This window comes from Galendromus occidentalis, unplaced genomic scaffold, assembly GCF_000255335.2.
Source record: "Galendromus occidentalis unplaced genomic scaffold, Mocc_1.1 scf7180000077524, whole genome shotgun sequence".
In the NCBI taxonomy this organism is placed as follows: domain Eukaryota; kingdom Metazoa; phylum Arthropoda; class Arachnida; order Mesostigmata; family Phytoseiidae; genus Galendromus; species Galendromus occidentalis.
In genome coordinates this window covers 892,465-920,106 of record NW_003805512.1, presented here as the reverse complement: position 1 = coordinate 920,106, position 27,642 = coordinate 892,465, and the positions used below count along the sequence as shown (strand labels likewise).

At 52.3% G+C, this 27,642-nt stretch overlaps 4 protein-coding genes across 4 annotated transcripts; 2 read left to right on the top strand and 2 right to left on the bottom strand.

The window, feature by feature from the left end:
• Positions 1-488: 488 nt before the first annotated feature.
• LOC100897902 (uncharacterized) lies at positions 489-3,705 on the bottom strand. The gene is made up of 5 exons (XM_003747541.2): positions 3,449-3,705; positions 1,361-1,446; positions 969-1,103; positions 760-842; positions 489-655 (listed from the first exon to the last, which is right to left on the bottom strand). The coding sequence occupies exons 2-5, from the start codon at positions 1,407-1,409 to the stop codon at positions 557-559; spliced, it is 366 nt and encodes a 121-aa protein (XP_003747589.1). The 5' UTR covers positions 1,410-1,446; positions 3,449-3,705; the 3' UTR covers positions 489-556.
• Positions 3,706-4,682: 977 nt separating this feature from the next.
• On the bottom strand, positions 4,683-9,633 carry Brd7-9 (Bromodomain containing 7/9). The gene is made up of 8 exons (XM_003747694.2): positions 9,465-9,633; positions 7,487-8,718; positions 7,159-7,370; positions 6,761-6,906; positions 6,371-6,639; positions 5,957-6,225; positions 5,476-5,852; positions 4,683-5,365 (listed from the first exon to the last, which is right to left on the bottom strand). The coding sequence occupies exons 1-8, from the start codon at positions 9,508-9,510 to the stop codon at positions 5,214-5,216; spliced, it is 2,703 nt and encodes a 900-aa protein (XP_003747742.1). The 5' UTR covers positions 9,511-9,633; the 3' UTR covers positions 4,683-5,213.
• Positions 9,634-10,528: 895 nt separating this feature from the next.
• On the top strand, positions 10,529-13,088 carry LOC100897755 (methionine aminopeptidase 1D, mitochondrial). Its single transcript, XM_003747540.1, has 9 exons — positions 10,529-10,708; positions 10,865-10,988; positions 11,154-11,207; positions 11,359-11,481; positions 11,560-11,751; positions 11,898-12,022; positions 12,267-12,403; positions 12,482-12,529; positions 12,620-13,088. The coding sequence occupies exons 2-9, from the start codon at positions 10,866-10,868 to the stop codon at positions 12,775-12,777; spliced, it is 960 nt and encodes a 319-aa protein (XP_003747588.1). The 5' UTR covers positions 10,529-10,708; position 10,865; the 3' UTR covers positions 12,778-13,088.
• A 6,280-nt stretch (positions 13,089-19,368) lies between these two features.
• Positions 19,369-26,791, top strand: LOC114828448 (uncharacterized). Its single transcript, XM_029112671.1, has 2 exons — positions 19,369-21,009; positions 26,585-26,791. The coding sequence occupies exons 1-2, from the start codon at positions 19,369-19,371 to the stop codon at positions 26,789-26,791; spliced, it is 1,848 nt and encodes a 615-aa protein (XP_028968504.1).
• Positions 26,792-27,642: the final 851 nt, after the last annotated feature.

The following is a 27,642-nucleotide window of genomic DNA, read 5'->3' as shown; positions in this document are numbered from 1 at the left end:
TCCCGCGTATGGAATCGTCCCGCGGAATCAGAGTTTCTACATTCATGCTCTTTAATCCCGGTTCTCTCGTAGCGTCTTGAGCTGCGAACGACCAGCTCGACAATACGGGTGTGACTGTCGGGAGTAGCGGGAGAAGATGCCCTGCGTGTGCGACGCTCAATCCTTCTGGGTCCCTTGGCCCTATTCTTAGGCCCACGCACATGCATCAATCCAGCATCGCCCACGGAAGGAGAGAAATACCTCCAGATGGTCCACGTAATTTACGTCTCGACGAGCTCCGAACCCCGTCAGCTTGATCACGAATCACAAAGATGAGGTGTCATATTCAAGTTGTGGGGTCCCGGGAGATTCCTCTGATTCAGGACGAAGGAGAGGAGCGAATACCACAGAGTAGGTTCTCGTTTCAGACTTATATGGCTCTAATCTGTGTGGAAGGGACCTCATGTCTCGACTCTATAAGCCATGGGGTCGATCGAAGAAACTTCAGGCCCCACAAAAGTACTTTATACTCTCCTTCTCCTCTGACCATTATCACAATGACAGAACATTTTGGATATTATACGGTTAGCTTGGGTGCTGAGGACGGCCGGGTATCGTCTTCGAAGAAAATGAAGTTGCAATAGCACTCGCCCTTGTCATTGCATCGGCTGCGAACCTGAAAAGATTCAAATCGACCCATGCATTGACTCGGAGCCTCAAAATTTATTAAGATCGAGACTGCTGGTTTCATAGTCATATCCAAGGATCGTTCAGTCTTACATCCTTCGAGCGTGGTCGCTCTTTCTTCCGCCGCTGCTGACAGGTTGCCTCGCATTCCGGCAAAACACAACAGATGCATCGACCTGCGAGAGAATAGAAATTGAACGTAGCTCCCTCGGAGTCCGTGGCGCCCCGGGGTGGAATAAAAAGCCCGTAGTCCAAGGGTTTTCTTGAAGTTTCGCAACTGTCGAGTAGATCTATGCGCTTACCCGACGCTTTGTTGCACTGATGGGTCAGGGTGATATTTTCGCCATACGTACTTGCTGTGGCATTGCACTGTTCTTCACAGGTGTCTGGATTGCAAGGCGGGATGTCTGTTCCTGCCTGGGCACTCAACCAAACCACTGCCGACGTAAAGTGAATCTATCTTTTATCTATCTATGAAAATCGTATCTCGATATCCGTCTCAAGTCAGCTCGACGCGCAAGCAAGATTCGTTGCCGGCGATTTTATAGCGCTATGGAAATAGATATGATCTTGTTGGTAAACTGACACGAGGATGTCAAAATAGACCGAAAAGCGAGCCGGCAGTACAATGGGAATCTAAACTTGGTTTCATATGGGCCTCCACTGGATAACCGAGGCCGTATTCCAATCTCACCAGAAGTAATGAAGAGAAGCAGCGGTACTACAACGTTTGGTCGCGCCATCCTTAGCACTTCCCGGGGACGATTCGTCGAAAGCTACCTGGAAGCGGTCGGAGACAAACATGAATGGATGACCTAGTACACGGGAAGAAGCTCGTCGACGCCGTGCCAGACTCGTCGCCGTCGGCAGCGACGCTATACGTCGCGATTGAGAACTTGCTTTCTCTGTGCGCCCTTTCCAGAACTAGCTCAAGGGTGTCGAGATCTGTTCCCATCAAAAGACGCCGAGATTCGTAACCAAATATTATATGAGTCCCTCGTCATTGACAGCTTCGCGGAAAAGTTTCAATCACAAATCTCCCGTTACTCATTCTACCGTAGATCATGATAAACCATCAACCGTATCGTACGGGTGCTTGTTCAGAGCGTCCAACAAGTGCACAGCCTGAAGTGCCGAGAAGAAAGCCAAAGGATTTGTGTGTAATACAACGTCACGAAACAAATTCTCAAGATCGTTCCGACAGCATCGGCCACCGTAAACTGACACCGCTGAACGAGTGCAGCTTTCTTCCCTCGAAGACGGACCGCTCCACGAATAGGAATACGGGTCTCGACTTGGAGGGGATTCTGGATACTTTTCGTTTTTTATTTATTCGCTTTTTGCTTTTCGATGGAGAGGCTCTCGATCTGCATCTCTACGCAAGGGCGCCCCAGGACTTGCGTCCGGGGCCCCTTCAGATGAGGGCGAAGGTCCTCCTCAGGGAGCTCTTCACCGTGTCGGTCCTCCGACGATCCGATACCCTCATGGAAATGAAGCTCAGAGCGAGAAAGCGAGGAACTTTGGAGCCTGCTCTCCAATCGAGAGGTTCCGATAGTCGGGACCCCTATCTGGACCGATTCCGACAAAGACGTACACGCTCTGCATCGATTCGCTTCGGATTCACGGGGGAGAGAGAGACCTGTTCCGTGGACATTGCGCGCGTCCTCGGTCATCAGCCGAGAAGCCCGACTTCCTATTCCTCAGAGGCTGGTGCTGCTAGCTTGAGCTGTATTTCACAGCCCCGGGCAGATGAAGTTAGCAAGCGCGTAGAAACCCCGACTTGAAATCTTGCGATGACGTATGTTCTCCGCGGAAGGATTCCCGCTGCCTTGGTGATCTCTTTCGTGGAGACTCTCACCCGAAAAAGCCATTACTTGATTCACGGTCATCGCGATGTTTTCAAACAATCGCCGACAGATAAGTTCTTCGGATCATTTTTCATGCGCGTTTCGAACGACGACGAGCTGGCTGACTGACTGACTGAGTGAATGAACGACGGGTACAGACCGAAAAACAGTCCGAGGGAAATACGGACAGACCAAATGAAAGACGACTGAGTGAGTCAATGGCGTCGTTGACGACGTCGTAGTCGTTTCGACGAAACGGCGGCGAAAATGACCGCTAGAGAGGAGAGGAACAGTGATTGCCAGATCAAAATCATCCGGTATTGATTCGTCTGTGTGGACGTCAGACAGACGCACGGACCGGTTGGATGGTCAATCGGCCATCGAAGAGCCCGGCCGCTCGCCCGGTAACTCATCCGTTCGCTTGAGAGAGTCGCGCCGCGAGCGAACCACTGCGCACGTACTCGATCGCGAACTTCGGAATAACTCTGTTGTTGATACTCCCGCACGATGATACGCGGCCGAATCGCATCGCTTCCGCCGCTTCTCACATTGATTACAATAATTAGTCCAGAGGAGCGAGGGGTCCTGAGAATTCAGTCAACGTGAATCTGATTCCGGGTTGGTCAATGATTCCGCAACGGCGAGAGCGGTCGTCCAGCAGTCCGCGTCGACCGATTGTATCAGGTATCAGGACGAGATGTTGATCGACATTGGGAATACCAATAATAATCGATGATGATTCATTCATATAATGATATGATGTTGATGAGAATAATATTGATAAATGGTACTCCCGACCGGAATGCCCAGGAGGAATGGATAATTTACCGAAATCTCGGAATGGAGAACACGACCACAGGGAAAACTGCACACGGCACCTTCCGTGTCTTTTTCCTAAGCTTTTTAAAACGAAAATCACTCGCGCATGAGCTTACCGATGCTCCGAGGCTCCCCGTGGATTTCACAGACAAATACTACGCGCGAGAGATTCACCTCCAACTCAAGTTCTGTCCCTCCGGCAATCGATCGAAGAATAGCGCACGAAGTAAATCGGGCTGACAAGCGGGCGGGTCGGTGCACCGGTGGACTTGGGACTGTATGCCCGTCGATTTCTTGGGGAATAGCACCCGAAGCAGGTAGCGGCAACTAGCTGTGCTTGATTCTTCCAAGAGCCCTCGTCGACAATCTCCAGCTAGAGGGCTGCGGTGAGACAGCGTTCGCCTTGATAAACGGAGAGAGGGCTGCGCGCTGCGTCTGGGGTCCTGTATTCCAGGTGGACCGACAAAAACATGAATATGGCCGACAGAGATTCGAAGGGAGCGAGTCCGAAGAGGGAAGATGGGTACTGCTGCTTAACACGAACGAAGGCACGGAGCGGCTGGAGGACACGAGCCGACATAGGGGCCTGCTGACGAGCAGTCGTCAGACGCTTGGTCGGTCGGACCTTCGAAAGGAGGTTTGTCGCGTTTGCAAAGCAAGCAAATAGTAAGCAGGGATCGAGGCGCTGCTACTCTCATGCGCCTAAATGATCAAGCCCCGCACGACTATCGATCAGTGTCGTCGCTATTGACGGTGGAAGGGGTGGTGGCAGTGGTGAAGGGTGGCGTCGCTTGTGCCACCAAGCTGTTTCTGGCTCATTTTTTCGGTCCACTGAACTACTTGCACACCGGCATCAGAAATTTCCGGCGCAGTTCAAATCGCCCCGGGATTCTGGTCCGACTCCAGGTGACGAGTTCCGATTCGTTTCCACGATCTGACCGACACTGGGTCAGATTCGGAGAATGTTCTTGTCGGTAATCCGTTGAGGCTTGTTCCGGAGCGATACCCCGATACGACAGCCGCCTGGGCGATAGTTCGAACTTAACAAAAATGTGATATTGGCACTCGAGGTACAAGAGCAGAATTCGGCAGATACGCGTGACCGTGATAAAGATAAAAATGAATGACAACAAGTAAGCGTGAACACTCGGAGAAAGGTTTGGACTCGATCGCGAAGGGGCATCATTCGCACGGAAAATGCGTCGAAATTCGGATCATACAAACCTTGAGCAGGGACACTTCCGACGAGTCCGGAAAAAAAACCGAGCTACATGCCGTCCCAAAAATATATTTCCACCAGGGAAGCTAACGGTGAACGGAGAGCAGCCTCGACTGAACAAGCGCAATATAGAGATTTTATTTCTGTCAATATTAGTGTTCTATAAGTTTATGTACTTCTATTTTACAGTTCGGCCGGACTTCGCCACAACAAATGTGCTAAATTTACTAGAATACAAACTCGGAAACAAACTCTCGGTGAAATTGCTTTTTTCATCGGACTCGAATTCCTGAAGACGACTCGAACAATTGGTCGGTGCCTTCCCGAGACCGCCGGCGCGCAATCGCGCAGCTCTCATAGAGACGCGACCACAGCAGACTTCTGGAGAACTTCTGCGCGAGGTCAATCGCCGACCCTTTCCAGCCCCGGAAAAACACGCGAAAGAACATGGAAGGCATGGATAACAGTTTCGGCCAGAGCGCGTTTCCGAGCGGAAGCGCTGATCTGGGACTCGCCTACGTTGTTCAATCCTCTGTGGGTTGTCAACTTTGGAACTTCCGTGGCTATTCACAATGGACAAGTCAAGTAGGTAGTCCACACCAAACGGTTGATCGATCGAATTACTCTGAGGTATTTCCGTGAATGACGGAATCAACGCAGGATCACTTCGCTTCCGTGAAGGGTTCCTCGATGGGTTGGACTTTCTTCTCGGGTAACGTGATTCCCATAGCTCTCCGGATAGCCTCGACGCTCACGATGCTGCCCGGCTTGGCGTGACTCGCTAGCTCGCTCAGAGTCGCCGCCAATTTTTCGGCTGTGGGAGAAAACACGAGCGCATTTAGAAACTACTTCCGTTTCCGTATCCAGTACTACGGCCTTGAGCTCACAGATAGTTCAAGACGATGGAGACGGAGGGGAACTTACCGAGCTCGAGTTCCGTGGGCGAGGGACCGAGCACGTTGCCCAGATTGTTGGGTGGTGCCTTGCTCAGGCGTTCTTTCTGGAGCTTGGTCAGCGTCTCGATCATTTCCGTCGATTCCGTCAATTTCGATTGGAGTTTCTGCTCGTTTTCGTCATCCAAGGTTCCCGCTACGGAATGATTGCTGTCGCCGTTCGTTGTACCCTGAGCGAGAGCAACCCTCGACGATGAAGGGCCCTCAGCCTCAGCGATGGCCGCGGTCGAGTTCTCCGGAGGTGCGTTCCCCATCGCTGGAGCAGCCACAGGTAGAGGGGACTGAGAGGACTCGTTGTGGACCGCCATTCCCGACGTCGATATGCTGGGCGAACTCACCGGTTGGGCACTGAGGATTGCAAATAGTCGTTTTCATAATAATTACTCGGCAACTTCGAAGATGAATCTCAGGGGGAAATCAAGGAGCAGGACGTTTTGTCGACGGAAACTAACCTGTGGTCGCCGTTGAGTCGGGCGGGCAGCAGATCATCAGTTTGATCGATGCTCGGCTTGGAAAGCTCTTCGTCATCGTCGTCCCGGAGGAGTTCTCTCGATTTTATCTTGTCAACCGCTTTTCGATGTTCCCCATCGGTGAGAGAATCGAGAAGATCGTCGACCCTCTCCTTCGTCTCTTCGGAATCCTTAGCGAAATGCATTAAGCTCTCGGCGTATTGCACACCGATCTCGTCTCCATACACGGTGTAAATGAGATCACTTTCAACCTGGAAATCGAGTTGGGGCTATCGATTAATAGATACTCAGCGATCAGACACTCAGTCAGCTCCGCGTTTCTTCTCTCATTCTCTGGCTACTACGGCCCGGCGGTGGATTTGCTCATTTACGACGCCTCGATATGGGTCAGGGTACCTTTGTGAGGTTGGAGAACGTCGAGTCGTAATGTGGGGCGTAGGTCGAAAACGGTGGCCCACTTTCGAGCGGCAGGTAATTGATGGGTTTTGCGACGTTTCTCGTATCGTCCTTGAATTCTGTCAGTGATGCCATGCCGTACGGCAATTTTCCGATGAGCATTTCAAGATCGATCTCCTCGGCGGGCACTTGGGGATACTTCGGTCTCCATCCGAGATATTTCTCAGTCAGTGTGACGTCCGGATTAATGAATTTCAATGATGTAGAGCCTGAAGGAGATATCGGAAGGTCAGCACTACTCGTCGGGAGACCATTGCCGACGTTGCGGATCCTGAGGGACGCTTTTCTCGATCCGTTCAGCAAAATCACACGATATGGACATCTGCTTACCTGGTTCCGGCGAGCACACGATGTGGATTTGTGTGTTCGGTCGAGATCTACGGAGCTTCTGGGAAGCGAATCTTGCCATTTTCTGAGCGTGTGCCAAGATAACCTCGGGCGGCGAATCGTCGGGAGGTGGCGTGAGGTCTGCGAAGCTGGGAAGGGAAGCGGAATACACAATATTAGGCAATTTCTTCGGATCGATCGATTGATTTTCCAGGCGAAAGGTTCTGGGGCAGTCTACTCAATCACAGAGCCCGGCTTGGAACTTGATCGTTCATCCAGAAGTAGACAGCCTCACGGGTCGATGCTGCACGGCTCTTTTCCGCGGGGTTTGTTATCATGGTTCAGACCTCAGACTCTAGGACCTCAAAGCTTACTGTTTGTTTGACAATCTAGATACTCACTCTTCGGGGTCGTTGGGATCGGATTTTTTAGCTACACTCGGACTCGTAGCTCGGGGTCTCTCTTTCTCCAAACGTTTGTTGGCATCGAATCTCTCGGTGATTATCGTCGGAGACTGCTGAAGGGGCGCCGCTTCGGAATGTGAATCATTAACAACAGGACTTTTGAACGCAGCGGCTGCTGCCTGTATACTGATATCGGCGTCGGGCTCGTCCTGTAATGGATGAATTCCATGAGGTCGTTGAATACCGCTAGGGGGGGAGGAGTGGGGAATCCTGCGACTCGAATCGATTCGCGCAGAATAAATCTCAGAGCCCGAATCTTCCTCACCCTGGCTTGGACTCTCTGTCGGTCGGCAATGATCCCGACTGGGGGAGCTTCCACTGCGCTGGCTGCCAAAGATATCTTCATTGGGGGAACGATACCAACTTTTTCCTCGTCATCAGTCACCCTAATGCGATTTCTTGTGACTCTGGGCGCAGGTTCCTCAACGGGCGATGTCTCTCGCAGGTCGAAACCCAACTCGTCCACGGACAGATTGCCGATGTACTCGAAATTGGGATCGAGCTGGATGACCCCTTCTCGGGTGAAGAGCTTCTGAACTTTCCTCCAAAGCTTTTTGGCTTCTTTGTAGTAAATGGTGTCCGCCGCATTGTACTGACAAGCATTATCGCAAATTAGCTTGACATCCGCCCTAAAGTCGGTCAAACTCTTGTATTCGAGGTGCTCGAGCTTCCGTCTCATTGTACTCAGGTCCATGGGACTCTGAATGATGCTCGAATATCCGGGAGCAATGACGTCGCTCACGGGCCACGCAAAAAACTCCAGTCTGTCACGCTCCTGAACGATATTGAGCAGCACTCCGAGTAGCTTCTGCAACGAAGGATCGACGGTCGGCGGCGGTTTTTCCGGTGGAATCACACCCACCGGAGTGCGTAACGGTACAGTCGGGAGCGGCGGCTGATTGTCCACGGACTCGGTGACGGGAATCAGTCGCCGTTTCTTGGGCGGTCTGTCGTCGCGGTCATCATCATCGTAATCTTCGTCATCTTCAGGACGATCTCGACGTTTATCGCCGTCTCGACAGGCGGACGACGTCGACGACGAATGATGGGAATGCTTATGGTGGTGGTCCTTGTGATGATGGTGACAGTGATGATGGTGTTTCTTATGTTTCTTCTTCTTTTTCTTGTCTGAACTTCTGCTTTTATGCCTCTTCGTATGAAATGAACTTTCGCTGAAGCTGTCCGACGCGGCCGTGCTCGGTACACTGGGATTCTCGAGCCTTCTCACAGAAACGGGACCCGATGGACAAGCTCTGTCGGACCCGCTAGCCTGCGGTATAGCTGAGTCCGACACGAGCCGGACTGAGATTCCTGGGTTCGCGACATAGTGATTATTCACCGAGGATCCTCCGAAATTCGAAGGAGTGTGGGCTCCGGCCGAGCTTGCGGGCAACGTCGAGTTCACAGCTGCGACTCCAGAACCGGTTGCCATTTTCAGCACCAACTTGATGGGAGTTGCCTGCTGGGGCTGACTGCTGACCGGCGGACCAGGTGAATCTGCAAGAGAAGCGTATTTCTTAAGTTATGGGCTGGCCGTTGGAGCAGAGTGCGCAGGAAAGTCCTGGGCGAGGAACGATTTGCTGGGACTTTGAGATGAAATTCAGCTTTCGATTAGACCGCAGTCTTTGTCTTCCCCATTCCCGCTCCGTGATGTTCCATTCCCGGTCGCTCTCCATAGCGAGAGATTCTGGCGCTCAAATGGCTGATGGCGCTTTGGAAAGAGTCGAAACGCCGCAGTGACCGTATCGTAGCGCAGAAGTCCCTCGTTTCCGTTTCCCCGGTGTCAGAGAGGCTGAATCGGTATACAGAAGGTTTTTCCTGCTCCCGAACGTCATTTCACGCCTAAGCCTAACCATCCTCCGGAACCGGCTCCCTCCGGTGCAGCCGTATCATTGAGCAGACTTTCCCGTCCGGGAGGAAACCAAGGCTCTCGGGAGCTTGTCACGGAGAGATCGACTCTCCCAACGAGCGGGCTCTAGGATACCGAGTGAGCAGTGGCAACATCGACAGCGAGCCAGCTCACCGAGTTGACGCTTCATGATCGGATCTCTTTCTATTCGCCACATCGATTTCATGCAGAAGCCCCATAAGAGACAGGTATCTCGCCGAGGGACGGACTCGGGGATTCTGTGCGACAATCCAGTGGAACGACAAAAGTAAATAAAACGATACCGCGATCTCTTCATCGTCTGATCACCTAGGGAGAGAACGGAACATCAAACGGCGGTTTAGGATCTCCTCACCTTCATCGCGTCCTTTCGAATGTTTCTTATGTTTTTTGCTCCCCATTATGGGAAGTGTCTCAGCCACAGAACTGACTCAACAGTTCACTACGGTTCTAACTAAGCGGGAATAACGTATTCCCCACTACAAGTATCTGGTCTCCTCCAGCACTACCGTCTTGCTTCAAACAGCGCCGTTGTTGGTGGTGGCGGCTGGCGGCGGTGATGAACAACAACATCAGTCGTAGCAGCAGCAGCAGCGACACTCTCACCCGTCGTGGCCGCGGCGACGACGACGATGACTGCTCTCCTCATGAGGAGTGCCAAGCCTGTTGGGCTGAAAGTTTTTTACGACTCGCTTGTGAATCCTCGAACGTATGGTCAAGACAATCCGAGTTGTGACAATACCGCATTGGAAGAGCGGGAGAAAAAATTGGTCTGACATAAATCGCCCCCAGAAAGAAGCGATGATGTTGATGATTTTCTTGATGATTCGAGAGCCTCCGGGCGGCTCTTCTCTCCGCTGCCGTGATCAAGCGGACCTTTGGTTCTCAAACTTCCACGAACCACGGCTCGGTCTCATTTGCTGTACAGATATATACCCTTCCCCCTCCTGCCGAAATTTTGATTCCTAGGAGGATCCATATCCGGAGGGGCCGAGGTTGGCGTGCGCGAGCTCCTCCGGCAGCCGGGATCGAAGGCGAGTCGGAGAGACTATGAGGAAAGGGCCACATCAGGATATTCCTAACAAACTGAGAAACTCCCTGAGACCCCGGAAAGCATGCATGAGTCTTGCTAGGTGCCGATTTCGAATGATGAATCGCCGCAAGCTTGGAGTGTCACATTGGGAAACGACACGGAGTGGGAATGATCGCGACGGCGGTCTCCCGCGCTGGGGTCTCGGCCCTCGATAGCCCACGCGCTCAGAGTTGACCGCTTAGGACGATCGGAGCTGTGGATGCACTTCCAAACCTGGACCTGACAATCCGTCCCCGGTTCTCTTGCAGTCAATATTGATCGAAGAGAAAAGCCATCGGCCGAGGTTACTTGCACGTACAGAGCGCGGCTCTCCTGAGACCTCTCCCATCGGAACAGCTGATCGCGAGGCACAGTGGAAGAGAGGGACTCTGATTGCGAAGTTCCCTGCATGAAGTTTCTGACGCTTCAGCTTCTAAATTCGAAACCGAGGATGATCGATTCGGGCACCACTGGCTAAGAGGTACCTACGTCCAGACTCATTGACGAGACTGAGCGTCGCATTCGAGGTACGAAAAGGGTCCGGATCCACCGGACGGCACACTGTACTCCGTATGCCGAGGCCCGGATAGAGAGAACTTCTTTTAGAGACATAGTGTCCAGATGAAGATTAATTTGACTCATGTGTGACCCCTGTCGTTGACAGCGTTTTTCCGTTCTCGCAGAATGTCGTCTGCCAGGTTAGCGAGCCTCCTCCGGATACCTCAGAGGACAATAACTTCACTTACGAAAGACAACTCGAAACGGTCTCAGCGATTCCTCAATTACGATGTTGTCATCCCCACCGAAGTGAGTACCTAAATGAATGGGATTCACGCTGGCACGCCAGGGATCTCTCGAAACTGTGGTCGGGATCGTCGGACTACGTGCAATACTGGGGTATTACGGAACACCGACGAGAGAATATTTGGAGAATATTGTGCTCAATTGCGCGTCGTGTATCGATTTTTGCAGGTAAGTCCCACGCTACGCGTTCCCGACCATATCGTGAAGCCGGATTACGCGCAGGTAGGGTCCCAAGCGGGTCGCAACTCCCTCAGGCCTTGACAGCTCCGGGAGTTGGAGGGAAGTCGGACGACCGATTGGTTTTCGAATGAAACAGAAGCTCCCTGCCTCAATTCCACCCGAAGTAGTCAATTACGTTTCGTTTCCTTCATAGTCGGGCATCGTATTGGAGTCGTTGGAGGAAGTTGAGATCAAAACTCCCGATGCGATCAAAAGGCTCAGAGACTCCTGCCGAGTCGCCCGAGAGGTTTTGGATAAAATCGGCGACAACATCGAGGTCAGTTTTCCTCCGGCGGAGCTTTTCCCGCGATCTGAACTCGAGCGCGGAATTTCATCCTTATTGACTTCACCGCAGGCCGGAATATCCACGGACGAGCTCGATAAACTCGCTCACTCGTTCTGCATCGAACGCAACGCTTACCCATCCCCCTTGAACTACAAATGGTTCCCGAAGTCGATATGTACATCGATCAATAATGTTGCGTGTCACGGAATCCCGGATGACAGAAAACTGAAGGAAGGTGACATAATCAGCGTCGACGTTAGCGTGAGTTTCGAGCAAGAGAGACGGAGAGCCCGTCGGATGCACGGCGCGTCTTGTTCGGTTATTGAGAGATCGATGAAAAAGTTCGATACCGGGGAGAAGATTTCATTTTTCCTCTCATCGGTTCTAATTCTCACGATAAATTTAAGGTGTTCCTGAATGGCTATCACGGAGACTGTGCAGAAACATTCGCGGTCGGTGCGCTCGACGAGAAGGGTTGGAACCTTGTGGAAACCGCGAGATATTGTCTCGAATCCGGCATCGCCGTTTGCAGGTGAATACCTTAAAGGAGTTCAATGCCTGTACACAGTTCCGCTCTTCCCGCGGATGGTTCGTTGTCGCTACGAAGCCATCCGAGTTCATCATCATTCATATTATAAATTGTGTTGTATAATTGTAAATAACTATTATTATTATTTATATTAGAAAACAATGATAATTGGGCGGTGCTGACATCCGGTTTGACGCATCTTTCTTGAGACACTGATGCGACGCTGCCAGATCTGTCCATATTCCAGGAACGGTGCGAAATTATCCGATATCGGCGATGCCATACAGCACCGTGCGGAAGAATCGAATTGTTCTGTTGTACCGAACTTCTGCGGCCACGGAATCGGCACTTATTTCCACGGCCCGCCGACGATAATTCACTTCGGTGAGATCACAAATTTCCTTTCAGGCGAAAATTTCGAATGAGAACACCGAATAATGCCATCCGTTCCTGGATTTTCAGAGCACGACTCGGATGAGGTTATGAAAACTGGAATGACTTTCACGATCGGTGAGGAACACCAATTACAAGCACCGAATTGTGAAACGTGATATTCAATCCGTTTCCTGGATCGATTTGTGATCCTCGAATATCTTACAGAGCCCGTCATTTCGGAAGGAGAAGATGAGATTGCTGTCCTCGAGGACGGATGGACTGCCGTGACGCTCGATAAGTCGCGCACCGCGCAATTCGAACACACGGTCCTGATTACGGACGATGGGGCTGAGATCCTCACTCGATCTCCCCGGGAAGCTTGAGCGAAGGGACATAGTCACTCCGCCCGAGGTGGTACATTAGGTTCTTGAGCGGGTCCCGTCGCGAGCGAGAGATGTCGAGTCGTCGGAGGAAAATCATGTTCCATATGCGATTCGATTCCCATCTTGTCCCTTGACTCGCGTTGGGTCTTTCCTTCTAGTCGAGAGGTCCATTCTGACTGGAACGGAGGCTAGATGTTATAGATTGAGGCTGGAACGCCTGCCTCGTGACGAGGTTCTTGAGGATGTTCGCCTGGGACAATTGCACCCAGATAGAAGCAAGCGTAATTCGTTCATCTTTCTATAACATAGATCCCAATGTTATGATTTTTGACATCTGCCTCGTTTTTGTGAACCCGTAGCCAGACGCCATATACTATCATTCGGGCTTCAGCGTCGATCGCGATAATCTCGGTTTTCCGGAGAATGGATGACGGTTCGAGCATCTCTTGATAATTCCTCGCCGGGACCTTCTACCCCCTTTCCTTCCGCGGATTCCTCGTGGGTTCCTCGGTGCAGCTCGAGGGCGCAGCCCAAATGATCAGCGATTTTCCCCGTATGTACGATTCGTCTAATCCGGAAACGATGGACTGATTCACTCGGCACGGAGAATCCACTATCTAAATGTTCCTTTGGGAAACTGTGGCAAACGATCTGCTTCTGATGTCTTGCCAGATTTGGTCCGAAATTCGCGCCCCTCCCGAAAAGTCTGCTCCGGACGGATTCTTGTCGTTTGTTCAGCATACGCCCCGCAAACAATCGTTTCCTCGCTTTCAACCGGGAAGTGGAACAGTTCTCATCATCAACGGCATCGGCAACGAAGTCGTGACTCTTCCAACACGTTGAAAACAACGTCGGTATCCGCGTCCACCGCAGAATCTCTGGATTTTCAGATTTCAGGAGAGAATTCTCAAAGTTTGCCGTACGATGCGTCGTTTTCTCCGGTCTGCGAAATTCACAGTCCAAGAGAGACCAGTGATCGGAGAAATCATCCACAGAAGAGAACGACGAAAAGCAGTCGACAGGCTCGATGACAGGCAGAATCGATTGATTCTCATCCCACCGGAGCCCCCTTCCCCCGTACTCTCCGTCCTAATGCTGAGAGAAGTTGTGAGAAAGAAACTGTCGAATCGGGGGGAGGCGTTCGGCTATCGTCGAGCTGCTTGTCGGAGCGCGTCCCCCGAAGCTCGTCAATTAGGCGCTCCTTTCAGAAATCATCCATCTTTCGTCGTCTGTTTGTTCCGCTGCGATGGGCATCATCCGCCGATTCTCCGTTTGCTCCGACGTTTTCTTCCATCTTCAGCAAGCACAAAAAACGATGTCGACTCCGCTTCAGCTTGCCCGGCTCCAAACTTCCGGCGTCGTTCAGTGCTCTGCTGAACGTCAGCGCCGACGTCTTCGGTGGCACAAAAAGAGCTTCCTTTTTCCCGCACTTCGGGCTCCGGCTCGCCGTTTCCTTTCGCTTTGTGACTCCGCTGGTTTTGGGCCGCTTCCCCTCGCACGCTTACACAGCCGGGCGGACGAATGATTGGACGAACTTCTGTCAACAGCAGAAGGGTCAGTTGTGGGTTTTTGCGGGTCAACAAGGCCCCATTTTCCTCGTTGGTCTTTTTATGCACAATATACCCGTTCACTTCCTGCCCCTGCCGGAACCCAGAGCGTGATGTCTGTTCGCATTATTTATTACGGGACCACTGGGAACTTATTGTCTCTGCGACTCGTGAACAGAAATGAGCACCCGATTGCCGAAGAGGGCCGCAGCGAGCGTGAGGCGTCCATGCTGCAGAATCTAACCCTTCGAGAGAGAATGAGCTCCCATAAGATCCGGGTCATCTGAACACATGATGCCACAGTTTCTTCCCAGCTCTCGTGCGCTCCAGAAACCCTGTGACAATATCTTGGCCGCAGATGTCGCTGGGAAAATTTTCAAAAGTTCCGGAAATTATTATTTTCGAAGCTCCAGAGGCGAAGTATATCGTGTTTCCGTGATTCATCGAATCACGTTACGTCCACTGGATTGTCCCCAACGGAATTCCATCAGCAAGAGGGCGCGAGAGACGATCTATTTGGAGGAATACCGCGTGATTGAGAGTATGAGGTCCACGGCAGGGGCGTCCGCCGACGCATAAATCTCGCCGTGATACTTTGTTGAGAATAGATAATTATAATTGAAGGGAGAGCCGGGCTTCGCCCGAAATTGGATTCCGGCTCGATATTATCCCGAATGATGGTTGGTGACATAAGTCGGATCTCGCTATTTAATTTCGGAGCAGCATTTTGATATCGGGAGCCGGATCGGTATCTCGATATTTCCGCGTTCGGGCCTTCGAAGCCTGGGAGTGATCCGGGCATGTTTGTTGAAACGGAGTATGAGATCAAGCGAATGGATCAGGAGCCGACCATGCATTCGAGAAAGTTCTGCGTACTGTTGCCGGAAATATTTCTGAACATTTCTCTAATGGGATGGGAATCTCGTCTCGAGGAAAGTCCGAATATCGGACTGCTCCATCCTCTGGATGATGCTGTATCAATAATAAAGCCTTGGGAGCAAGAAGAGATTTCGCTGTGACGACGTAACCATTACCGCATCACCAGACGGAACAGTTTGCGTTGACTAACCACAGTCGACTGACTTGCTGACGGACTGAATGGCGGCTACGTTTGCTTCGCCGGTGGAGTAGTGGTTGGTTTGCCGCCGACCGATGGAAAGTCATCTCAACCAGCCCGGGCCCGCCGAGCGAAGTCGGCGCGCTTCAGAAGAGCTTTCACGTTCGTCCATCCGTCCGGGCGTCAGTTCGTCCGTCCATCCATCTGTCGAGTGGTTCTGCCTCACGTTTCAGTCGAACGCAAGTGAACGCACCGGGTTCAGATTTTCTTCTTCAGTGCAGCAATCTTCTTTTACGTCTTTTCCGACGCGATCCCTATTGTCGCCGCCGGTCTGACCCAGAGGCCGGAAGTGGGTCAACACTCCGTGAAGTTTCTCTGCTGCATTCTGCCAACGCTGCCGGTGCCTACCGTTCCACGTCGGTCGGTCGGGCGGGCGAGCGGGCGGGCAATCCCGCGACCGACCGACCGGCCGGCCACCCGGCAAACCGGCTAAGGGAGGCGGTCCCGGGGCAAGCAGGGCAACGACTCTGTCGCTTGATTCCCTGTCTGTTTCTTCTTCGTTGGCTTCATCTGCTTCTAGCGGAACAACGAGTGCTTTTTCGCTTGCCCCGGAAGAGGATCCCTCGACAAGTCAGTGGCCCGACGGACAAACACGTCCAGGGGCGAAGACCCCGTACAATGATTTGGGGCAAAAGGGAAAGTGGATTGCTATCGGTCGCCCTCAGAAAGAAGCGACTATTTCCTCAACCGATGCGAACTTCAGATGTTGAGGCTCGATGCTCCCGCGGTGGATTTCCTGGCGTTCGATTTTTATTCCCCTGATGACAATTGGCTCCGGGGAACCCTTCCGTAGGAATCTCGAACACTGGCCCTTCATTCTGCCGCTTGAAATTCAAGACCGCTCTTCATTCGTTCGATGGTGTTCCGAGCCCATGGTCTCCATGCTGAGAGAGGACCCCCGGGAGCTAGACTCGAATACTCTCTTGGATCCGGCTCGATCCCATTCGATTTCATGAGTTTCTGGGGATCGAGAGTACAAAACTTCCGCGTCTCTCTATCGATCGCCCGTTGTCTCGGAGTGAGCTAAGTTCCGCGGCCGAGCTTCGATATCGCGATTTTCCCACGAGAAAAATCGGTAGAAGTAATTAGGAACTGAATTAGAAACTGAAGAGAACGGATTTTCCGGATGACGGACCGGCCGGCTCATCATTCAGAATCACGAACCATCGAGCCAGCTGCGATGAGACAAGCAAGCGTGTTACTAAAAAAATCGCTCTTCCTCGGAGTGAGATATTTCCACCGAACAACACCGGAAGACGTTTGTGCCGGCAGCGGTGACGGAGAAGGCAGCGTTCTGGATTACGGGATATTTATTCTAGCCGTCCACGACTTGTTTATGTAACCAGTGGTCGCTTCCCTCCTTTGCTATTCGCGAAGTTTTCAACTAACATGAGCAAAGGAACGAGGAACCGAAATTCCGGCGGGGTCGACTGGCTGCCGTGTCCGCCCGTTGGTCTGTCCGTCCGTCCACTCGTCCGTCCGTCCACTCGTCCGTCCGTTCATCAATCCGTGTGTCTATCCATCTGTTCTCATACGAGCGGTTCTCCGCAGCTCACTCACTCTCTGGATGCCTCGCTGCTCCTGTAGATACTTTTTCGCAAGCGCAATCATCTGGACAACAATTTTTGTAGTTAATGAAAACATCTTTTCACAAATCATGTCGGGTCGAAATTCCCCCTGTCCAAGATCTCATTGGTGGGTTTGCGGTGGTCGATACGGCGAACCGCACGTTCAGAATCCCGTCATCGGGTTCTCTGTTCCCACAGGTAGATGCTCCGAAGATCTCCGAGGCCGAAGCATGATATCGTCCTGGAATGTTTCCGTGATCAGAGAAGTCGAAGGGAATAAACCTCGTCAAAGGATCTATCATATTAGGGACATATTCGGAGAGATTCCAGAATCCCCCATCGGGAGTCACAATTCTTCGAGAGGCTGAATCACTCCGGACCGGGGGACACGACGCGAGAGACCCTTGTGTTCAGAATACGAGACTCATTTCATATCACCTCGTGAGCCTTCCTCCCGTCTCCGGTCCTTCAAACCCTCTTCTTGGGATACTGAGGGGCAAGAGTTCTGAAACTTGCAACGAAAACCTATACAGTCGTTTCGGTTGCGAAACGACATATCCAAGGCATGGCGGACGGCTCATCGATAGCTCAATTCCTCTCTCGCTGTCTACGAGCTCTCGATCGTGCCAGTCCCTTCTCACGATCCGGAGCCCCTCGTGCTCCCGATTTCTGATGTCCGGACGAGGTCCGGAACAAAGAAAAATGTCGGCGAAGAAGTAGTAGATACACCTTGAAGTCTAGTAGGTGATTCGATCGCTCTACAGATATCATCTAGAAGTAACTTCCCGGGCGGGAACTAGGAGGCAGACAAGAGCTCATGGAGCTCCTTTTCAAGAAGTGCCGGACTCGAGCGTCCGGAAGCCGGCATGGTCTTTTGAGTTGACCGACTATCCCGTAGGATTAGTGGTTTGCGGTCGTGTTCATCCGTTGGTCGGTCCGGTATTGTTCGGCTGCAAGTGTCGCTGCATTGGCCGTGTCGAACGAACCCGGCAGTGGCTCGTTTCGGCTGCAAGCAGTGGCTGGCGGTGGTGGTGTTACATCCGGCGGGGCATTCAGCGCGGTATTCCAGCTCCGAGCTATTCTGTGTGTCCGTGTGTTTACCCGGCATGTGATGGGCGGCGGTTAGTCGGCTCGGGCAAGCCGTATTGGTGCTGGTTGGCTGCTTGCTTTCCGACTGCAGAAGCGCTTCTTCTCCGTTACCGTTGAAGAACGGCGAAAAAAAAGAAGAAGTCGCCGGCGATGCCGCTGGAGAAGTAGGTCAGCCCGCGTAAGACATCGTTACTACTGGATAGCAGCAGCGGCGGCGGTGGCGGCGGCAACGCTGGCGGATAGGACGGGGATAGCCGTCGTAACACAGGCTTGGTGGTTGGTTTCTTCTTCCGCCCAGCGAACCAGCCAGCCATCCAGTGAGCGAACTTCCGACGGGGCTGTAACTCCGGCAGACGTAGCAGCGCGGCGGCTTTCGTTGTTCGCTCAGAAGTGGCTGAGGGAACAGCTGGAGAGAAGAAGGAAGAACTGTTGCCGAAGACCGAAACCCGTGGTCTGACTTCAGAAGAAAGTGAACGACGACGAATCAAGAAAAGGATCCACATCCGATCCTCGGTTCTCCACCGGCCACTGGGCCATTCGCCTTCTGGCAGCGAACCGCTGCGGACATCTGTTCCGTACCTGCGTCCACTCGTCTCGTCTGTCGTTTACAGTGTGCCCGAAACGGAATCGGTGACTTCTCCTAGTGAACTTCGTCAAATACTCCAACGGAAATTTTCGGAAGAGCTCGAATGCTCGTCCAGCATGCATCTTAAAATTTCGTCGCGTGAATCTGCTGTCGAGAGAGGAACTCCGGCAGGGCAGACTTCGTAGATTCAACGGCTAAAGGATTAAGTAGTGTGACTTCTCGTCTCCGTCTGATTGTGACTTTCAGTGAAGTTTGACATTCTTGTGAGTGACTCTTCGACGGTATTCAGTGCTTCAAGTGGGATTTGTGAGTGTTTCCTAAAGAGGTGCGTGCGCAACTCCGACAACCCGTGTGACAATCTGGTTCTGAGCATCACCTACAGCTTCGCATCGAAAAAAACCCCATCCGAGGATAATCTGTTCCGAGCTCCCGGAAAAGCCCCGATCGTCCAATTGTAGAAGCGCCCCTTCGATATCGGCCGAGCCCGAGCGCCTCGTGACGAGTGTGCGCGATAAGAAGTACCGAGAATCCTCCACCTCCAGGAGGTGATTCCTCAGTACAGAGGGTGATCCGAAGTTGCCTTTAGCGAAGTGCGCGGAAATCGCGCCCGAAGAGAGTCGGTGCCGCCGACGACTACCGGTTTGACGGAAGTTCTCGTCTGCTCGTTCGGTGACTTCGGACACCATGTCTTCAGCACCGCTGCCCCAGCACGGCGGGCACCCGCACGCTCACACGATCGGGGCGAGCGGGCTTGCCGCCCTTTTAGCGGCGGATCGCGTCGTCAGCCACTTCGGGCATCTAGCGCAACTGCCCCTGCCCCTGAAGAGCGGTGAGGTGCACGCATGCCATACAGACACGGCCTCACATCTTGATTCCATCTGGCTGCAGTTCGCGAAGAAGGCGGCCGAGCACAACCATGAGCTGAACGCTCAGCGTTATCGGGAACACTTGCAGCTGGAAGGCGGTTCTCGACAAGTGGTACGCGACTACTCCGCGCCACTGTCCCTAGTGCAAACAAGTGGAAAACCGAAATCTCCGACAGCTTCGACGACAACGTCAGCTGCCGCCGCAGCATCCACTTCTTCAGCGGCCAACAGCAGCGGCCTGACTGCGAGCACAACATCAACATTAGGCAGTAGCAGTGCAAGCAGCAGCAGCAGCAGCCTCGCGATGGGCAAAGCCCAGGGACCAGCTGGAGCTTCAGACGGAGCTCCGAAACGCAGAGGTCGCGGCAAAGAGCGACAATGGTCGTTGATTCGCTACTACGACAACGATTCCGAAGCCAAAGGGTTCGTGGCCGCCGAACGAACATGGGTCATGCAGAAGAAAACACAAGTGCAGGAAGGGACTAAGGTTTACTACGAGTGCTCCAAGTATCGCTCGGCTCGATGCCCAGCGGCAGTGTCTCTTCTTTACCACGCGAACAGTGATAAAGTTTCTGTGTTCCGAGCGTCCGGAGACCACAATCACGCCCCGGTGGAAAAGGGAGTCCGTTCGAAAAACGCTCCGCAGGAACGATGTCAAAGCGTTCATAACGAGCAGCACAATAGTGAGAACGCTCTGCCCGTCCTCAACCCGCATCACTCGGCCCCGGAAGACTACAGGCCCGAGTCGGCCCCGACTCTGCTGCGACCGGTGGCCACCTACCCGAAACAGGCGAACGAGCCGATCCATCCGCTGAAACGCTTCAAGATGCAACACGCCTCCGGCCAGTTCGACTATCTAACCAAATATCCGATACAAGAACATCCCGAAGCTCAAATGAGTCCGAACGCCTATCACGCGTTCAAAGCCGTTCCTCGCTCGGACTACACGGAACTTTCCGAGACTCAAATTTCGGAATCTTCGATGCACATCAAGGAAGAGCCGGGTCTTGTGTCGCCCAGCATCGAGTCGTCGTCGTCGTACGACTCGGGAAGCAGTGATCTTTCGAGGGGTGGAGCTCCTCGATGCTTCATACCGGATTGTCCCACAAATCGTCTGCCTCGCACCGAATCGTCGTCGTCGTCGAAAGCGCCGACTCTCGCGAACCTCTTAGGTCACACTCCGGTTAGCCCACCTCTGAAATACCCCGAGCTGATGGGATTCCCAGACGACGTTCTCCTTCGCATGGTCTGGAGCATGAACGTAAATCTGAGTAATCCGGACGGCACCTTGAAACTGGCGACCAGCTCAGACTTCCTCTGTGAAGCACATTTTACCACCGAACGCTTTGACTCCAAGGGCAATCTGCGCAAGGACGCTGTGCCCACACTGTTCGGTGATCAGGCTCGCATTAAAGAGGTCTGCAGTCTGCCAGAACACCCCGAACAGATGGACTGTAAGGTAGGCGTCGATTTTAACAACAACAGCAACAACAATCCCAACAGCAATATTCACAACAGCAACCCCAACAACAATCCCAACAGCTGCAATTCGGGAAATATGAGCAATAATTGTTTTGATTATTTCGAGCCGACTCTAATCAAAGTGCGCGACTCGGACTTCGACACGATCAAGGTCGAAGACTTCGAGTACATGCTCTTAGATTGAATAGTCTCCTCGGATACATAGTTAATATTATTATTATTATTATCAATGTTGGCTGAATCATCATGGCATTGACGATCACGGACACCGCTATGATCATCAGGATCTACGAGAATTTAACGAGTGAAATTCGACGCGGAAAACAGCGATGCTCGACGGCTCTCGCGAGGACCGTGGTCGAGGATCTTCGAAACGAGTTTGGAGAGACGCACTTCGCACTCCCAGGACGAGGTCACATTCCTCGCTCCTTCTTAACAAGGACCCCGCGGCGAGAATTCACCTCGCTCGTCGACTTTTCTGAATCATACTCAATAGTTGACGCGCAGCCCCGGTCCGTATCGGAACCCAGCCCAGCGTCCGGAGTCCCCTTTTCCGCCACTCGAACACAGTGACGAGAGTACGGGGCAGGATTGGTGCTCATTCAGCTCGTTATTGGCTGCTCATCGGCTGGATAGTTCTCACGGAAACCGGAGAGGCTGTGGATTTTATCCCTTTTCTAATATAATTTAGTGAATTCTCTTCTCCCATGAAATGGTTGTGTTTATCATCAGCTGCGATAGGTTTCTCGGTCGGTCGCTCGTTTGGTCGCTCGCTCAGTCAGTTGGCTTCCTTGGAGCTTTTTTAGCGGCGCCATGGAGCTGCGCGGCAAAGCGGCCGACCGAGGCCGCTCATAGTGCAAGGCCATTCGGTGCTGTATAAAACAAACGTCGCCGCCGCCGTCGTCGTCGTCGACGACGAGAACGAAGGCGATAAAGTAATAATCTCTCATATGTATACACCCTCATATGCAAATACAGAACATTGTCCGAAGACAGGACATCAGCCGCGTCACAAGCGCTCGCTGCAAAGGATACTGATGAGACGGACCTCACTCGGACGGAACCGGGAACATACGAATCTCGGCAATATTTGACCGGAGTAATGTATTTGTACATAGATTTTCGATATAAGTTTTCGATACTGGAGCTATTATTAGTTACGATCGCATCACGAACGATCGAGGACCTTCAAGTGATCGAGAGCGGCGCCTTGCCGGTTTTATACCCCACTCTCGGAAGAGAGCGTGTAAAAATTCCCTATGTGTAATTCGTTAATTTATATGTCCCTCTGTCCCCTACATTCGCCCGTGTGCCCGCTTCCCCCGAGGAGACAGTTGGTGCTCCCACGCAGAATCGAATTCCCCGTGTTTGTGTTTAATTCGTTTATTTAATTCGACCGGAGTAGAATGTGTCGATTAAGACGGAGTCAAAGTCTCTGGAAGACGATGGGGGTTCCGACCCGGAGTCACGAGAGGATTCGGGCCGGATTTCGAAGGTCTCCGTCGCCGGTCCCCTAAACTCGTGTCCTCGGAGAGGTGTTCCTCTCTTTCGTCCGCCAATTCGTTCGTTAACTTGTCCGTTTGCCTGTCCATAATTGTTGTAAAAGTAGCTCTCACTAACAGAACCCTGTCGTCCCGGTGTATTGCTAACCCTGATAATAAAGTCCTCGACGTTTTTACGTATTCCGTGATATTGTCCTTGTGCCGTTGTGTGTGTGCGTGTGTGTGTGCGCGCAAGCGAGCGATCGACTGCTTGCCTGTTCGTTGCTGCTCGCTTGCTTGCTTGGTCGGTCGGTCGCCCGTCTTGGTTGTTGTTCCTTTCCGTTCCCTTCGTGCGGCAGCACCAAGCAGCGCTGTTCAACAGCAGTTCTCTTGGCGGTGACGGCGTTGTTGCTGCCTCTGCTCTTAGTGCGCTGGTGGCACTGCTGTTGGGTCTGACTGACTGCGGCAGCGTCGGCCGCCACCGCCACCGCTGCTGTAGCCGTGAAGTGCCGACCGTCCAACAAAGGTCGCCGTCGTCGTAAGTATCGCTCTGGCCAAGGCTTCAACAACAGCACAGCGAGCGAGCGAGCAAGCAGGCAAGCGGCCGTCCAAGCGGGCGAACGCCTGCCGGCACCAGCCATGCGAGCCAGTATGCGAGCAAATGAACGAATGAGCAGTCAGCCAGGCAAGCGTCAAACCGAATGGCCGACCGGCCAGGCGACCGACCGACCAACCGGGCAAACAGTACCAGCAGGGGCAAGCTGCCGTCGAGGCAGAATCATCAGAAACAGCGCTGCCGACATCAACAGAAAGGAACAAACAACTCAATGAGTCAGCCTACAGCAGCGGTCCACTTGCTTTGCGTTGGCAACAGAAACGAGGACAACAACAAAAACAATAACAGCAGCGAAGTGAATCCCCCTTGTGGATCAACGGCGATGCCAGTCGATTTTCGATCGAGATCTCGGATCCCAGAGCTTTGCAGAAGTCCTGCAGACCCTGGGCTGCGGAAGACTCTTCCGTTGTGTCCCGATTTGACCCGGGCGGAAAAGAAGAAGAATTCCCTTCAGTCACTGCAGAAAATCATTAAAAACAGATCCAAGGGGATGTATGCTGTTTCCGCAAGGGCTTTCAAGACGACCGAAGCGAGGATTCCTTTCTAATGTTGGATGAGGAATTTCCGGAAGAGAAAGACCCTCGACCCTTGAAGTCGATTCGGCATAGTGGAAATGTGTCGCGCCTAGAAGAGAACACACACCTTGCGATTTCTAATCGATACGATCTAATAGCTACGATACGAAACGGAGACAACATTCCAATTCTGTTTTACGTAATTTGTGTTGGGGTGTGAGTCTGAGCGCGTGTGTATCCAACGCCGTTATGGACCGAACAACAGAAAATTCTGTTCTTCTTCCGCATTCTGACTTCTCTTCTAGCAGCTGACGGTGAAGTCATAGTCTGGAAATGAAGCCTACGTCCCTTTCTCAAGACTGCAGCGACGCGATCGAAGTCATTCCTGAAGCTCTTCCTGGGACTTCCTTTCCGCAGCGTTTGCGAGAAGCTCCCGGAGTTGCGACCTAGAATCCATTCTCATTTCTCTTGGATGCTCCGTCAAGCTCGGGAGTAACTCCCGTGTACCACGTTGGACTCTTTGCCACGTTCTCAGCGTTGAGGGAACTTCGCGTGGGGCAGATGGGTTATCCGCGATCATTCCCGTGTGCGAAGAGCTCCGGTTCGAGCGTCATGCCGGCTCGATGCCAAGTATGTCATCTCATCATCGATTCTGACGCTTGATCAGAGAGCACCCCCCGCCCCTCTACTCTCTCACATTCAGCCAAGTTCATGTATTCACGGGCCGGAGTGTCCAGGGAGAATTTCCGATGATCGACCATCAGTAATTCTTCCAAAATCTAATGCAGTCCGCGGTATGCAAACCCAGCGAGCAAGAATGCCGCGGAAACCTTCGGAGATTGGAGGGGGATTTATTTTCCCTATATGCAAAGTCACAGACGACAGCGGCAACGTTGAGAATCTAGATAGCGATAACGATCTTCACTCAACGACTCCGGGCGCCAGCGCCGTTTTCCTCGTTTTCGTCCCGCAGAGCAGATGGCTCGGGGCAAACGAAGCGAGCGGAATGGATCACGGTTGTCGGAGATAGTTTTCACAAGTCACGGATACAGGAAGGCATGCGAAGCTCAGCGTGCCAGCGCTGCCGGTGAGCTGGGCGCTATAACTCTGATGGCTTGCTTTGATTCAAACCGGAGGAATCATCTCATTCCGAGCCGAGCTTGGGAGTGCTTTCTTCTGTGCATAGCACATAATATGTACTTTGGCGGTCGAGCCTCCCCCCCTCCTCGATACGCACTGAGCGTAAACAGATAAACAGAACGCAGAGGTCAGCAATAACCTTGACTCGTCCGCTTGCGAGAAGAATGAGAAAAGTACATCAAGACGCGGAATGACGAAGACTTCGGCGGAGCCGTTGTTGTTGGTGGCGACTTCGGCGCAAGAGACTTCGTTCGCGTCGATCGGAGGACTTGGAAAGATTTTCGGTTTGTCGTAATCACCATCTCTGTGCTGAAGATGGTTTAACGAGCGTCGACAGACTTCTCTCGTCACCGTCCTCGCCTTCGACCCTCGGTGATGATGATGAGCAATCATCAGAATTTCGATGGAGATGGAATGGGCCAGGGCGGAAGTCAAGACCGCGTTTCGCTCCAGACTAATGTCGAGAAATCATCTGCTCTCCTTTCGGAAGTCTTCGGGTACTCGCATCCTAGAGATGCGGGCTCAGCGAGTTGGACTCCCGTGGTCAGGAGAACCTCGGAGGCGAGGCGGTTCTCGAGACCCTAATCTCACGGTTCTGCAGACACTCGGGAAGTCCGAAACCCCACTTGAAGCGCTGAAGTTCCCTCGCGGTAGCCTTCGACTCCAGAGCTCTTTAGCTTACTGATGGCTTAATGCGAATTCGGATAAACTGATATCTTTTCGACGGCCGTGGCGACTATAACTCGTCGTCGTCGCCACGTAACCTTGCATCATTATCAGTAAATCGGTTTCGTGTTCTGCACCTGGAGTTGGTCCCAACCGTCACAAAGCTAGATCGGGACGTGCAGAATCGATTGTCTCCGTGAGCACCATTCATTCTTTCACGTCTTGGCAACCACCTACGATTACTCTTCCTCAAACTCTTCGCCAGGACGATCGGAGGCGATTCGCATGTGCGGAGATCCGGTCAAAGGTTCGGGTTTTCGGCGAACTATACTATTCGAGCCCATAGGCCCTACACAGCAAGGGTCTCAATCCGGGAGAATCTCCAATTGATGAGAGACGTCCATCGAATGTTGTTTTGGCGCAAGTCTGGGGTTCTATTGTCGCGCCCCGCGTTCCTCACTAACAGCCCGCTATCCCCCGGCTGACGGCTGAAATACCCGCTGTCAGCAGAAGCGTCCCGTTCGATTCGAATCCGTGAATTTCTGGACGATTGTTCGGATTTGATAAAATAGGGAATAGAAAACATCCAGCTCTCACTTCCGGCAGCGGAGCCGCGAGAATCTGACCAACCTGTTCTACCGCTCGTTGAATGCGCTGTTGCGAGGGGGCATTCACTATCCCGCATTCGCCATCGATCGCATCGGCTGCTGGCATTCGAAAAGAGCTGACGCGTCCTGAGCCGTCCCGACCACGAGCTCGAGAAAAGGGCTCCCCAAGTTTTCATTCCTGATCTGATCACGAATTTTTCTCTTCCGGTAGCCTCTTGAACACGTATATAGGTAAAAGTTCCGACTCCATTGATTGTAGAAAAGGTAGCCGTGAGGTCATGAAGCTTTAACCAGAACTTCTCGTCAGCTTCCGAGAATTATTCAAATGCAATCCCTCCAGAATGATGAGTTGGGAAGAAAGAAAAGGAATTATGCTCAATGCTCTGACGGAAGCCGCCGGCGCTGGTCGCTGGGTTGAGCAAGCTCGGACGCTTGCGGGCTTTGATATACATATAATGGACATGTAACAGGCAACATAATGGACGAGCTGTGGCATTTTCTGACTTCTGTTTTCTGTCGATTACAGGTGACCACGTCCAAAGAAGTGAAGACAGTCAAGAAGAAATCGTTGCGAGCCCGGGTCAGAAGCGCAACTCTCGCTCGTCGACTGCGGCTCGCCCAGCTGAACATCGAGCGCATGAGAATACGGAAGAGGTCTTACCAGAGCAAAATAAATCTCCTCAAGCGACTCGTTCAGGAGAACGGGGAGAAATCTTCTAAACGTACCAGTTGAAACAAGATCTTGGGAAAAGTTGTTCAAACCAAAATGGAGACCGTCGATCACCGGGTTTGACTCGCTGCGAATTCGACGTCCGGATACGACCAGCGGAAGACGTACAGAAGCTAGCTAATATGGTTACACAGTCTCCGCGCGATTTAAAGGAAAAGCGGAGAAAGAGAGCGTAGTTTCACATAACCGAGTCTGCTCCTTCACGACTGAAGGAGACCTCAATATTGTGCAAGTCTGAAGAAATTCGCAAGCGACTATATTCAATTTTGAAGACGGCGTTTGAATCTCGACGAGGGATTTCCCCGTGTGAGTGACCGCATCGATGCTTCTGGAAACATGGAGACGCTCGACACGAGCACCGTTGAGTAGTTCCCTAGTTTCTGAGAGAGATCACATGAGATTATCGATAAAAAGCGCAATCGTTCCGGATGGAAAAACCTACAACAGAGCACGTAACAACAGCTGAAATCAGGGAGTGTGCATACCAGAATATATGTACGTATGCATCCAGAGTGAGACTCGTGCACTTAGAGGATGGGAGTGCAGGTTTTCCACATTCCCGGAGCGATGCTATCGACCGAAAGTGTATCGCTGTGAACATACACGGAACTTACATCGGCAGAAATTCGGGACGGCCGGGAGTAATCAGAATACAGAATTTTTCACACAAAACAAAACAACGGGATCTACAGGAGACAGAAGTCGACCAGAAATTCTATCGGAAATTCTGCTCGATCCCGACTCGCGAGAGAGCGTCCCTCGAGTTAGATATCACTTTAACTGGGCTTGAACTATCTCAAATATTCGCTAAGAGCTCCGATCAAAATTCCGATTTGGAGGTAGAGGGGGGAGGG